Source organism: Protopterus annectens, chromosome 6.part1 (assembly GCF_019279795.1).
Source record: "Protopterus annectens isolate FY-2018-M chromosome 6.part1, PAN1.0, whole genome shotgun sequence".
NCBI classification, from domain to species: domain Eukaryota; kingdom Metazoa; phylum Chordata; order Ceratodontiformes; family Protopteridae; genus Protopterus; species Protopterus annectens.
Window position 1 is genome coordinate 170,921,827 of NC_056738.1, and position 15,292 is coordinate 170,937,118.

The 15,292-nt window shown below is 39.3% G+C and overlaps 1 protein-coding gene across 1 annotated transcript in view; it reads right to left on the reverse strand.

Moving 5' to 3' along the window:
- Nucleotides 1–13,515: 13,515 nt before the first annotated feature.
- TTC21B (tetratricopeptide repeat domain 21B) overlaps nucleotides 13,516–15,292 on the reverse strand; it is a 3,240,027-nt gene continuing 3,238,250 nt past the window's right edge. The window contains exon 33 of the mRNA XM_044075355.1: nucleotides 13,516–14,064. Coding sequence (XP_043931290.1) covers nucleotides 13,987–14,064 — 78 coding nt within the window. The 3' untranslated portion in view covers nucleotides 13,516–13,986. The remainder of the gene's footprint in view (nucleotides 14,065–15,292) is intronic.

The following is a 15,292-nucleotide window of genomic DNA, read 5'->3' on the forward strand; positions in this document are numbered from 1 at the left end:
GAGAAAAACTGAAGAGGAGACTTAGTGGAGCCGGGAATAATTTAACCGTAGCTAACCAGCGCTGCCCGGCGCTCAAAACCGTGCCAACACATTTTTTATAGTAGGGAAATGAAAGAGATAGAAATGAGCCCAAAATGGCCAATAAAGTACTAACGTCTGGGCTGGAACTACTCCTCCAGGGACATATAGGCTGCTCAAAGCTCCCCACACTCACAGGTGAACAGGGAAACTTCCTTCTATCCAAGTAAGGTATGGACAACTCAGAAACTAGCATCACAGCCATGAATTCAGCACTAGCCTAAAAACTGGACTATACTAGCTTAGAAAGGCGGGAAACAAGGATTTTTTGTTTTTTGTTTTTTTGAAAAGATAAGGCAAAACCAGTAAAAAATACACTTAAAACAGCTTTAAACAACTGCAAACAATCAGAAAAGGCTATCATACTTTAGTGTGTAGCCTATAACAGTTAAGGTATTTAAACAAAAAACGACTTTTTAAGTGCAGGCAGTCAAATAAGTTCAATATGTGAAAAAAACAAGCTTTTAAATCACAATAAATGCTGGAAAATCTGTGTTTAGGCAGAAAACAGTTAAGTACAGCAAGGAAGTACAGAATACTGATACTTAATCACTCCAAAGTCTCTCTTCTAAGCTAGAAGGCTTGTATTAGTTTAAGGCTTTCTAGTGCTACCCAGTAGGTTAGTTACAGGACAGATGGGAAACAAGCGCAGATGTGGTCTTTTATACCAGAAAGTTGAAAGAGATGGACAAACTGTCCAAATGGTCAATAAACTTCAATTTCTGGGCCAAGAACCTCTCCTCTCATGGTGGACAGGCTACCTAGTGCTTATCACTCCCACTGATAAGCTAGAAGGCTTTCCTCCAACACAGAAAAGCTTGCGAGGCTCAGAAGCTTACAAACAGTCCTGGGTACAGCAACTGTGTATCTGGACTATGCTAGTTACAGGAAAGGTGGGACCAACAGTCCTGGATACAGCAACTGTGTATCTGGACTAGGCTAGTTACAGAAAAGGTGGGAAACAAGCAGAAGTGCAGTTTTTAAATCAGAAAGTTGAAAGAGATGGAAAAAAAAACTGCCCAAAACAGCCAATAGCTACCTTTCTGGACTAGGAACCACTCCTCTTGTGGTAGATAGGCTACCTAATGCTTACCACTCCCACTGATAAGCTAGAAGGCTTCCCTCCAACACAGAAAGGCTTGGGGGGGGGGCTCAGAAGCTTACAGAGAGTCCTGGATACAGCAAATCTGTACCTGGACTAGACTAGTTACAGGAAAGGCAGGGAACAAGTACAAATGCAGGCTTTTAAGCCAGCAAGTTGAAAGAGATGAAAAACTGCCCAAACGGCCAAATAAACTACAATTTCCAGGCCAAAACTCACTCTTCCTGTGGAGGATAGACTACTTAGTGCTTACCACTCCCACTGATAAGCTAGAAGGCTTCCCTCCAATATAGAAAGGCTTGGAGGGCTCAGAAGCTTACTATCAATCCTGGATACAGCAACTCTGTAACCGGACTACGCTAGTTGTATGAAAGGCAGGAAACAAGCGCAAGTGCAGCTTTCAAACCAGAAAGTTGAAAGAAATGGAAAAAAAAACTGCTCAAGCAGCCAATAGCTACAATTTCTGGGCCAGGGACCATTCCTCTTGTGGTAGATAGGCTACCTGATGCTTACCACTCCCACTGATAAGCTAGAATACTTCCCTCCAACATGGAAAGGCTTGGGGGGTTCAGAAGCTCACAAAGAGTCCTGGATACAGCAAATCTGTACCTGGACTAGACTAGTAACAGGAAAGGCAGGAAACAAGTGCAAATACAGGCTTTTAAATCAGAAGGTTGAAATAGATGGAAAGGCTTCCCAAATGGTCAATAAACTATCATTTCTGAGCCAGAAATCACTCCGCCTGTGGTAGATAGGTTACCTAGTGCTTAACTCCCACTGATAAGCTAGAAGGCTTTAGGTTACCTAGTGCTTAACTCCCACTGATAAGCTAGAAGGCTTCTCTCCAACACAGAAGGGCTTGGGGGGGGGGGGGCTCAGAAGCATACCAATAGTCCTGGATACAGCAAATCTGTACCTGGACTACACTAGTTACAGGAAAGGCAGGGAACAAACGCAAAACGGGCTTTTAAACCAGAAAGTAGAAAGAGATGGAAAAACTGCCCAACAGCCAATGAACTGCAATTTCTGGACCAAAACCCACTCTTCCCATGGTAAATAGGCTACCTAGTGCTTACCACTTCCACTGATAACCTAGAAGGCTTCCCTCCAACACAGAAAGGCTTGGGGGGCTCAGAAGCTTACCAACAGTCCTGGATACAGCAGGTCTGTATCTGGACTAGACTAGTTACAGGAAAGGCAGGAAACAAGCTTAGAATTTATTTATTTATTTATTTATTTTTTACAGAAAAGCAGCTAAAACAGCAGTAAATACAATTCAAATTGCAGTGCAGGCCAGCACACCCGAGTGTGTAGCAACACTATGGCAAATACAGTTCAAATAAATGCAATTAAATTAACAAATGACTAAAAACAAGTGCAGAAGGCAGTAAATTAGAAGGCTACTAACAAGCAGTAATATGTGCAGAGTAAGAGCGACTGAACAGATAACAGCATGCAGACCAGCAATTAAGACAGTTACAGTAAGAGCAGCTAAATAATATATATATATATATATTTTTTTTTTTTTTGAGGGAGGAAACAGAGCAGGATTAAGAGGCTACAGGGGTTGTCCTTCCCAAATGCTCTTTTTGTACACAGTAGGAGTGCCTGAAATCAAAATGAATCAGGATGCTTTGATTTAACCCTTTTGCATTTAGAAATATTTAACATTCTTGAACTAATAACATTTAACTTTAAGAGAACATTTTTAAACTTAAAACAAAGTTTTACTGACATTTTAATTGTAGCAGTATTACTTGACATGTTTGCAAAGGATTTTAACTGATTAATTTAAACTTTTTTGAGCTGGTAACTAAAAATGCATATAAGGTCTTATATATCTTTATGGTTTTGGAAGAATGTAAGCCACCGTCTGCAGCTTATTAACTTTTTTTCTTCTTGTCTGTATAATGTCACATTGGAAACTTGAAAGTTCGTGAAGATAGCTGTTAACTGGATAATGTATTTTATGTTCTGAAGGAACACTGCTTTGATTTAATACTGGCCTGCTGAAGTTGTTTGAGGCTTTTCTGAAATAAACATTGGTACTGTATTCTTTGGTTAACAGCTGCATTTACTATATGTAGAGGTCGCCTGCTGTGTTCTTGTTATGCATGAAGTAGTGCTGTTTGCATTATGCACAAAGTAGTGCTGTCATTTCAGGTTTATTTTGCTACAGTCTTTATTTATGAAAAAATGCTGGTATGCTGCTGAAAAGTCTGTTATGAAACATTTGCTGTTACTATAAACTGTCAATGAAACCTTGAAGTTAAGCTGGCTGTTGCAGTAAAATTGTTGAATTTTTTCTGATAAGGCTGATTTACTCTGTAGAACACATGTAGTTGAATGAAACACTGCTATTCTGTAGATTTTTGTAGAACACATAGTGTGACCAGGTCAGAAATGAATGATACCTTCACTGAAATGGTAGTTTGTAGCACTGTTGATTACCTTTACTGGGGCCTCTCAGCTGGAAAGCCTCCAGAGTGCTGTTGGAATGTCCATAATACTGTTGCTGTAGTGATTTGGAAGAACAGTCACTGTGTGTTCACACATATGCAACCGCCATATTGTACGCATCTCATTCAGTATCTTCACAACTAACACATTTGTTTGATTCTTGATTGGATTGCGCAGGTCATATGTCACATATCCGGTGTGTGTAATGTTTTCAAATGCAGTAGTGTGTTCCCATTTCATATCATAGAAGAGGCTGGCAAAAAACACACAAATACACAAAAAACATACTCGGAGGCTCTAAATAAAAATCTGCAAAAGCAAAATAGACCTCCAAAGCAGACATCCAAGCAACCTCCACCACCCAACACAAACTTCACAAAACCAGTGTGCCACTCAATCACAGCCCTTAAGGCAAAATAACATACCAACACACTAGTAATAGGTGACGCTATAGTCAGGCACCCTGACGTCCCACTCACTAGGCTGAACAAGGAGAAGGTTACTGTTAGCTGCTTGTCGGGTGCCAAGATCCGCCACATAACACAAGCACTCAAGTCACTCCAGAAGAAATACAAATATGACTCTGCTATTGTCCATGTTGGTGTGAATGATCTGAGTCATACCTCCCTGGACTACATGAAAAGAGACATGGAAGAGCTCTCTGATCATGTAGCCCAGGCCGGTATGACCCTGAGTAGCATCCTGCCCTCACCAAGAATGATACCATGGTATAAAGAAAAAATTATCAATTTCAACAATTGGCTAAGTTCTGATGTCATTCAAAGGAGATCCAGTGTCTGTCAGCCTGGGATGACATGCTCGACAAGCCATGCTGCTTTGTTAGAGACGGCTTGCACCTGTCACCCTTAGGCCTTCGAATACTTGTCAGGGCTCTTGCCACCCCCATAGCGCCTTTTTTAGGCAAGGCTCAAATGACAAACCCACTGCCATAAATAGCACAAGTAACAAAAAACTGAGGGTAATGCTACTCAATGCCAGAAGTCTAAACCTCAAAATGCATGCACTCGAAGCACTCCCCAGTATGGAAAACATTGACATATGCGCTGTAACAAAAACCTGGTTTAAGGCTCCAGAAAGCACCTCAGCACTACCAGGCTACAACTCATACCATACATTTCGGCCACAAAACCCAGACTGAAATACAAAAGGCGGGGGCGTATCCATATTCATCAAGGATCCCCAACACCTTCAGGTTAGTGGCACAGCACGATGCTTCAGAGATTATCCACATGCAACTAACAACGGGCAGAACTGCAATTCAAATTGTAGCTTGCTACAGATCACCCACCATATCCCAGAACTCCCATTCTGCATTTCTGGAAACACTGGGAAACATAAAGGTCCTACCAAACACCCTAATATTGGGTGATTTCAATTACCCAAACATTAACTGGGAGAACTACTCAAGTACTAACTCCCTTGCCCAACATTTCCTAGAATTTATAAACTCAAATGCCCTGGATCAACTGGTCAACACCCCCACCAGAGGTGACAACATACTGGACCAGGTCATCACCAAAATGGGCGACCGGTGTTCCACACCAGAGGTCATCCCCTCACTGGTTAGGTCTGACCATAAACTAATCACTCTGGATATCCACATTCTGCCCCCACCCCCGGTCAAAGAAACCACCGTGAAAAACTTTTCAAAAGCAAACTTCACATTACTTAAGATCGAGGTGGAAAGTTTCAAATCCTCCATGCTAAAGGATAACGCTGCCCAAGCTGCAAAATCCTTTACTAATGCACTCTACAGGCACATAAAAGAATGCACGGATCGTGCTACCCCAAGCAAAACCAAGACTCACTCCTCCAAGAAAAGGAAATCAGTCTGGTGGACCCCTGCCATAAACAAGCTATACAATAGAAGGAGGAAACTAGTACAGAAAATAGTAAAATCCCAAGAGGGAAAGACATCCCTGATCAGTATTAGCAAGAAACTACAATCCCTCATAAAATCATCCAAGGCTAGCTTCGAAAGAAAAATTGCCAAGGACTCCAAAGATAACCACAAGGCATTATTTAGCTATGTCAAGAATCTAAGTGGCAATTCCCAGATCTGCTCGGAGTTAGTGCAGAATGGCACAAAATACACTGAACTGACCGATATTGCCAATACCCTGGTAGACAGGTTCAGTGCAAACTTCAACCCCCCCCCCCTCAGAGCCAAAAGGGTTCATAACCAAACCAGAAGGATGTAGTGCCCAGAAATCACAGACACGTTAAAACAGCCCTCTCCAAAGCCAAAAACACAGCATCAATGGGACCGGACGGTGTCCCAGGCTGCGTCCTACGAGCTCAAAGATGAACTAACCGCTCACCTAAACACACTGTTCAAACTCAGCCTCTCCACAGGCTACATACCCATAGAGTGGCGCACAGCAGCAGTTATTCCACTCCACAAATGTGGAGCCACAACAGACCTCAGGAACTATCACCCTATAAGCCTGACTAGCTTGGTCAGCAAGGCTATGGAGAGCATCATCATGGATCTTATTAACAGAGAAATTGGAAACCTCCAAACACTGGACCCTACCCAGTTCGGCTTTGTTATGGGAAGATCATGCCTCCTAAATCTGGTGGACTTCTTTGAGACAGTTACCAAGGCTATAGACGAAGGGAAGGAAGTCCACACAGCCTACCTAGACCTCGCAAAGGCCTTTGACACCATTCCCCATTCTGGTATTATAGACAAGCTCACCAGCCTAAACATAAACCTCTACGTCATGATATGGGTTGCCAACTGGCTCACGGACAGAACCCACATGGTAACAGTTGCGGGAGCCAAGTCTAACTCTAAACTGGTTACAAGTGGCATTCCCCAGGGCTCAGTCCTAGGACCCCTCCTGTTTGGCATATACTTCTTAGAGGTACAGGCAAGCACAGGAGGACTATGGCTGACCAAGTTCGCAGATGACTGCAAACTAGGGGCTATAACTGACTCTCCAGCTGACACAGACATCCTCCAAAAGGGTCTCACTGAGACAGATACCTGGTGTCAAAATCATTGCCTCAAGCTAAATGCCAAAAAGTGCATAGTCATCCCCTTTGGAAAAAAACAAATTACCACATAGGTGGTAGCTCCCTAAATACGGAAGATGAAATAAGGGATCTGGGGACCCAAGTAGATAGTAATCTCTCCTTTGATAATCACATTGCCAAAGTGTTTAGAAAATCCTTCTATGTGGCCCACCTAATCACAAAGGGTTTGCATCCAGATCAAAAGAGGTCATTGTTCCCCTCTATGCATCACTCATCAGACCCATCATAGAGTACAATGCCCCATTTGGAATGTACCTTACAAGACACCTGCAACAGCTGGAAAGACCACAGAAGTACCTCACCAAGAGGATCAATGGCCTCAAACAGATGCCCTATGCAGCTCGACTGAGGAAACTCCAGCTGTACTTGGTTGCATACTGCCTACTCAGAGGTGATCTCTGCCTGACATACAAGGCCATGCCCAACCCAGAATTGATGGACATGCTCCACCTAAAGAAAACCATATTCCATTCGAGCCACATGCTCTAGGGATCTAAACATCACCACAATAAATAGGGAGGGATAGATTCCTGTCCCAGACACTTCCCATGCTCTGGAACAAGATTCCAATCTACATTAGGCACAGCTCCTCACTAACACTCTTCAAGAGAAATCTTGACGAGTGGATGGGAAACGGGAAGTTTACCCCGGGGATCACTTCAGTGGACAGAGGCTCAGGGAACTATATAAGGGGGCAGCGAAAGACATCACATTCCGGCTAGGCTTATAAATGCCTTTGGGCAGACAGTATAGTACCTGCCTATGAACATAATAATAATAATAATAATAATAATGGCTGCCAGGGTCAGATGCATTTTCAGTTAAAATGTTTGATGGGAAAGTATACACATTTTTTTAAATTCAGACATGCAACATTCACATAACAGTAAAGCTTGTTTTGTTTTTCCTTCTTGTTTTACTAAAAAAAGGAATCAGAGATAACATTTCTTCTAAGGAGTCTATCTTTTGATTACAAAGAGTCGATGGATAATGCTGAAATTTCCTAACATGAAGTCTTGCATGCTGCAACAAGATGTTTGCTGGTACATAGCTAAACACTTTCAAAAAAGCTTCACAAAAAGGAACAGCTGCAAAGATAGTCACTGAAAGGGGCATACCATGTTCTGTAGAACATGCAGAGTGAGAAATGTTTACTACTGCAATGTGCCAAGCATTGGCACAAAAAAGTACTAGAACTAAATCTGATTTGTTTGCAATGACTGTCAACTTTAACCTTAAGGGGTCCAGAAGTGGAATCAGTACAGTTAGATTTTCTATCAAACACTGCTTGAAATGACCTTGGTTTACAAACTCATCCACTTAAGGGGAAATATTAATTCTCCCCAGCCTCAGAGGTACATTATTAATACTCTGGGATTGGTCAGTATAGGTTATATGGAAGAAATATGAAATGATAATGTTGGTAAGCAAAAAAAAAAAAACGGGCATGCCAGTAAGCATCCATAAGACTGACAGTAGCTATCCCAGTTCCCTACGACAGGAAAATAAAGAATTCACTGAATCATCTTTAACCCTTTTTAACTCTGAGATACTTGTTCAGAGTGGATATATACAGAGTGTTTTTTTCAGAATAAACCAACCTATTTTTGGAACTTGAAAGAAAAATTGGTAAAATCTCATAATTTGAAATTAAAAGTGTACACTGTAATGCCCGGCTTAATATCCTGCATTAAATGGGTCTTGCCCTGCACTGTGTTAATTCTGACGTATTTTTTTCAAATCTATTTAAAATATAAAGTGAGAATTTATCTGGGACAGAGATAAAGCACAGGTGTCCAGGGAGAAGTTGATACAGTCAAGAAAGTTAAGTCTTCATGCCCCAGATCCTACCTATATCGAGGTGACATATGGATGAAAATAATGTGCTTATTAACTATGAGTAATTATGATACTAAATAGAAAAGATTTACAAGTATGACAATTGTCACTGAAAGGATCTTGACAAAGTGTCTGTCAGGGCATATTACGACAATGAATTCTCTCTTTTTATGTGAGGAAACATGCAATTTAATGGGAACTTTAAGGAAAATATTTGTGATCCAAGAGATTAACCCATAAATGACACAGTTATTACTTACTGGAAAGAGCAGGGTGGGTTTGCAGGGGAAAAAGTGGGTTTTCAGCTATGGAATAAGAAAAGAACTAATGTCACTTACTGGAAACAGCTTCTGATAAGATCCAAGTGGGGTACATGGTTTCAAGTTTAGCAAAAGTTTGGTTTACATAAGACTTTATAAACAGAATACAAAGGAATGGCAGTGAAAGGTAACTAGTTATTACTGAAATGATACTCCCCTAGCAGAGATGCTCTTGTGGTTGAAAAATAATGGAGAACACTCATTGGTTAAAGGACTGATTAGTAGGGCATGTAATACTTAAAAAAAAAAAAAAAACATTGTAAACAGGCACTGGTATTCAAAACTAGGCAGGAATGTGTAAATATTTTGAATGAAGACTTGCACAACATGAGTGGGCAATGGATTTCTTAACTATCACAATATGCTACCAAGTCTAGGAAGTTTAGGATTTCTGCAAGGAAATGTATGCACTAACATCTTTATACTCTAGTGAGGCTGCAAAGGATGTTTCTAAATGTCAGCCCTCTATGTTAGTAAGGTGCAGAAGATTCTGATTTACACAGAAACATTTTCTGGTCACATTCAACACAGCATCTGGTCCTACTTCAACAAAGCATATATTTTTTTAAATGAAGTACATCCATTGGTAGTAAGAGTGTTTGTTACACATGCTGAAATTACTAAAGCACTTGTGTTACTGAGTTGTTAAGCACCTGCATATAAAAAAAAAAAAATACATATACTGTCACTGTTGATAGTAAGGGCTAAGAAACCTACAACACTGACATGGAAACCAAGATTAGAATCAACTGCTGAGAATGTTACTGGAATGATAGATGATCTGGATAAAATGGGGGTGGGGGGGGGGGTCATACTGCAGAAAGAACAATTATGGACTAAGTACACAGCCAGATGACTGCTGTGGCAAATGTACAAAGCTACTCCGTAGAAGAAGGTATAGAGGATTACTACTGGGTCTTCATTAATAACAACCAACTTGTCATGGTTCCAAGAAATTGATTATCAAGAAAGTCACCTCAAGACTGAGAGAAATGTTTGAGTACTGAATATTGACATCGATGTCAACAGCAGTTATGTAAACAGTGAGTTATGACAATAGAGATACAACTACAATTCTCTGTAGTACACATAGCTTTAGCTGCTCAGACGTAATACTATTAACAAGGAAAAGTGTAGGAGCTTCAAGCGTTTTACAGCTTTGAAAGCCAAGAAACACAGTGCTGTCACAAAGACAGAGGCCAGAAGTCAGGTACTCCTCTAAAAAATGAGTAGTTTTAAAATCTGTTAAACTTTTCAGTTTACCATACTTTTGTGTGTGTACAGTAGTGTTTTTTTTTATAGATTTTGAAGCTGTTTTGCCTCCTTTAGCTATTCAGATCTATAATAGAAGACCAAATGGTAAAAATAGCAAACGGCAAAACAGTGAAAAGACCAGACCTCGAACTTGCTATTGTGGGGGGGGGGGGGCTGCACCCCCACACCCCCGGCTAAATATATATATACCAACTCTGAGATCGCACTACAGTGAGGAAAGGTCATATATTCCAATCTTCACTGTACCGCAATCTGGCAAACAGCAGGTCCGGTCTTTTCGCTGTTTTGCCATTCGCTATTTTTTCCATTTGGTCTTCTAATATAGACCCATCTATTCAATGGTGGGTGGCACTGCCCACTGTTAATAATTTAGTACAGGACAATGCATTAAACGCCACTAAAAGATGCTTAATAAAACTTTGTTAAGCACACTTCTATCTGAAAGGTGTTTAACAAGTTTGTCGTTTTCCCAAATTTGAAGTGTAACTGCAGTGCTTCATGTACTAAAATGGTATAATCTGAGTGAGTTGTTATGCATCTGGGGGTTGTACTTCCATGTTTTACTGTTCACATCAGCTTGATAACTAACTAAAAAATAATTTATAAAGTTTCACCATCATACTACCACACTGATTTTATGTATACATGCATGTGTGCGTGTTTAGCAAAATCAATCCAGATGCTCTGAGCATGCTTATAACCTTTAAACAATCTATTTCCATCTCTTGCTGCTTCTAAATCAGTTGGACTTAGGCACGGAGAATTAACATTGACTCATTGTTCTCACATAATCTAAATTCTACAAAAGGAGAAGCAGCACATTCCAGAAGTTCACGACATTCACTTCAGTCACTAAAAGAATGATTTTGCCCAACTATATTGTCAACACTACTTTTGAAATCACACATATGTCAGGTTCTTCCCAAACCAGTATAGCTCATACCAACTGCTTCTCCTCATATGCATATTTCAAGAGCAGTAAGAAACATTTTTTTCTTTGGTCATTTAAAATTTCTTACACTTAAGTACCTTATGCAAAGTTAATAATGTTAACAACCACTTGGAAATTCAACATAAATTATCACTTTATGCAAACATCAACTCTGAAGTTACTTTTTGAAGAGAAAGTGTGACTAAATATCTGAAATTGATTCAAAAAGACAAAGTTTGATTATTTTAAAGTAAGCAGTGTACAAGAGACTACTATGGAAGAAGCTGAACAACAGACCTGAGAAAAATTGCAATAATATTTCAGACTCAAAATTCACTTCGCTAATGCCTTTCCCTCTAAGGACATGCTGCTACTGACACAGAACAAAGAAAATTGCAATCTTGCTTAAAAAAAACTGTTACGATAAAGTAATTCAGCACCATATGTACACATTTTTCAAATATGCATAAACAATTATTTATCAGAGAACTGTGATTCAGACTTTGTAGTCAAATGCAGAATTCTTGTTTATAGGTACAGAACTGTTAATTTTTTTTCAAGCTGTCAGGAAAATAATTTTTAATTGTTAAATGATAGTATAAAATATACTGTGTACTCATTTATCAGCAAAGGAAGAATATTTCTAGTCACAGACGCCCAGACAAATAAAGAACATTCTCTCTAAACAGAAACAGAAACCAAAGATGCTATCAGCATGAAGCTAACAAATCTTTGCTGCAGTCAGGAAGGCAGGATACTGTCTGCATACATTATGTGGCAGCCACTACAATTTCTCCAGGATCTCATGTATTACTCAGACAGTATTTTTTAGGCCAGAAGAACAAGATGACCGTATACCCAAATAATATTAGGAGACTAGGGCCACTTAAGAATTATTGCACTGTGCTTCTGTAGGGTCTACTGTTGGACAAAACTATACACTCTTCCAAAGTAGAGTTTAAGAATCTGTCCAGTAAAGAAGTGTATTGGGAAGAGCTGTATGCATGTAGGTTGAATACAATAGCTGAAATGTGCCACCAATCAATTTGACCTCCAGTGTAGGTACATCCCATAAGTGGTATGCACCAGTAATTGCTGAGAGTTTGGAATTATCCACGCTCACACTGCATGAGCCATGAGCACTGGTAGGTCCATTCACATACAAAGCCACTGTGTTACTCTTTTTCATTATGTTGTCATTCTCAGTCTTGAAGTCAATCTAGTAGCCAAGAGCCTCTACACAGGTCAAAGTGATCATCTGCTCAGGCTGCCGTTGTGACAAGTGTCTATGATTTCAGGATAACATATATTTCAGAAGTGATTATCTTTATGTTTCAAGTGAAGAACACGGCAGTAGGATTCAGAGTAACAATGTAGGCTGTAGTCTTCACAAGATGATGGATGGCCTTTCCCATTCAAAACAGTCACACCCCATACCCTAAACCTACTGGAGTATTTACTGGTACTGTACAGGCAGTCTGTTAACAGGCCCTTTAACTTTATGGTGTGGTGTCTCCTAATGTAACTAATGTTTTATGTAAACAGGTTATGCAAATGTGCCTGTCTCCTGTGTCAAGTGTCCTACAGAGATTACGACATCTGTGTGCACAACATTAAGAATGCACTGAAGGCATAGTAACATTACAGTAAACTTGCACAGGAGAAGGGTACATTTATTTCAGTAGCACTTACGTAACCTTATACTGTACTCTTACTTTTTTGTCTGAGGAGCCCTTTGAAGAAGGCTGTCCAGCCCACACATCTAATGAAAGTTAACAGCTCAGAATTAATAAAGTAACAGACAGCTGTTTAATTTCACAATGGCTATTTGCTTTTCTGTTTTCACATTTGCAACTTTTTACATCACTGAGACACTCTTATTTCCTGATGCATGCCTCTATTAGGCTACATCACTCTTTGCAGCATAACTGTGTAAAAGGATAACATATAGTGTTGTAACATCAACCACAACTATTCGACAGGTGTTAGTAGTAGTAGTTCTACTGCAAATTTGTTGCAATAGACGAGGGGACTTGTATGACACAGTTACACATTTGTTCATCTTATGAAAGGCAGGAGGTTATTACTGTTTTTTGCATGCCTCCTGTCAAGGACAGGTAATGGTACTCCCATGCTGATACTTCATGATACTTCCACTCTTATGTTGTTATAATGAGTAAAGCACTGCAGTGTTCACAACAACTCAGTGCCAGGTGAATTGAGGATGTCACTACTACTAATGGAGTACCCTGCCAATAGCCAGTTATGCATCCCTTGACACAGACAGACACTACAGTGCTTATGTACAACATTCACTAAATCCCTTAATTGACCAGATTAGTTCTATTTGTGTAGCATTACGTTTTTGATTTACTAATTAAGTATATCTATGCCACATTACTGTGTTTTTCCTTTAACAGCTTTTGCAAACACCCCCCCCCCCCCCCCCCCGTGGCCCGGAGATAAGTATCAATAATGACACTGCAACACCTCTTGGAATGTTGTTCTCTCATAATGAGTGTGTTTTCTGGTTCTGTATATTGCAATCCTACTTCTTGCATCCCACATTACGAAACTCCCCCACCCCACCCCCTGGATGCTAACATAGTGCTAAATACTAGAATTAACACTAGTTCCAACGTTTCAAATCAGTATAGCTGCAAATAACAAACAGTCTCTCAGACATGATCTGCTTGCAACCAGTTGTTGAGGAACTGAATCATATCCAAGTTACAAAGGAAATACTGTTATAACTAAGTTTCCTTCTGAAACCATAGGCTTCAAATGGACAGTAGCAGTGGCAGTTAGTCAGAAATAATTTTTATGTTGAGAATATTCCAAAAGTTCTGAAAGATGTACTGCCTTCCTAATGTCCAGATGCTAATGTAAGATGTTCAACGTCTAATTCTGATGCACACTCAAGCCCTTAGGGCTGCTCGAGCTTTGTCCAAAATATCTTTCCTCATCTTTGGGTAGTTTGGATGGGTAGTGAGCACCTATAAAGAATCAATTCAGAAAAAAATTAATACATCTTGGCATTGCATGATATAACACAACAATAAAAGGTGTATCTGTACAAGAACTTTTAAATTAAAGGTTTGAAATAATCTCTTGATTTTGGTAGTAACATTTATGTATCTAAGCTATAAACTGCTTCATCAGTAGGCTCCATCCAGGATTAAGCACATTACAAAAAAAAATTACAACATAAAAACAGATTTCCCATTTGTCTCCACAGTTTGCTTTCATTTTGAGAGTTAAAAACGTGATTTGTTTTTGTTCTGCAAATAAACAAATGGGAAATAAGATGTTACAGTAAAGTTGTGGGTAGATAACATAACAACGGATCTCATACATACATGCATGTGTGTGTATCTATATGTATGTGTGTGTGTGTGTGTGTAGAGAGAGAGAATTGATTAAAGACACACACACACACACACATATATATATATATACACACACACACATGTATATACACACATATGTATATATATGTGTATATATATATATATATATATATATATATATGTGTATATATATATATATATATATATATATATATATATATATATAAAATATATATATATATATAAAATATATATATATATATATATATATATAAAATATATAAAATATATATATATATATATATATATATAAATATTATATAAACATTTTCCTTAGTTTCCCCTACATACACTTGAAAAAAAGCTCTGGCCTCTTACCTACCCTGGGCAGACCAATAAAGGCTTGAGTTACTACCCCTTGATGAAGGATGCAACTGGCTTACTCAATGTGCCAGGATGGTGCACACTCCCATTAGCTTTTCAGACTATATGCAAGTGGTTAACAAACAACCCATCTTTAGTATTATCACACAAAACTTTCACTCTCTCACAGCCTGCCTTCCCACAACCACAAAATACATTCACCTTCTCTGCACCCTTCCGATGTTAGGTTATGATTAAAAATGAAAAGAAATGGTCACAGTAGTGCATTAAAATGTGTTGCTCTTATTGACACATGCAGTTTCCCCCACCAAAAAGGCACATTAATGATAATTTGACCATAATCAATTAATTGACTTTTACTTTACACAAGACTGCTCCCCAGTGATCACCTCTAATATATGATCACAAAGAATTTGGAAGAGATGCCTGCAGTAATGTATTTTAACTTGCTGATATTATTCACAGTGACCCCAGGCCAAATTACCATAAC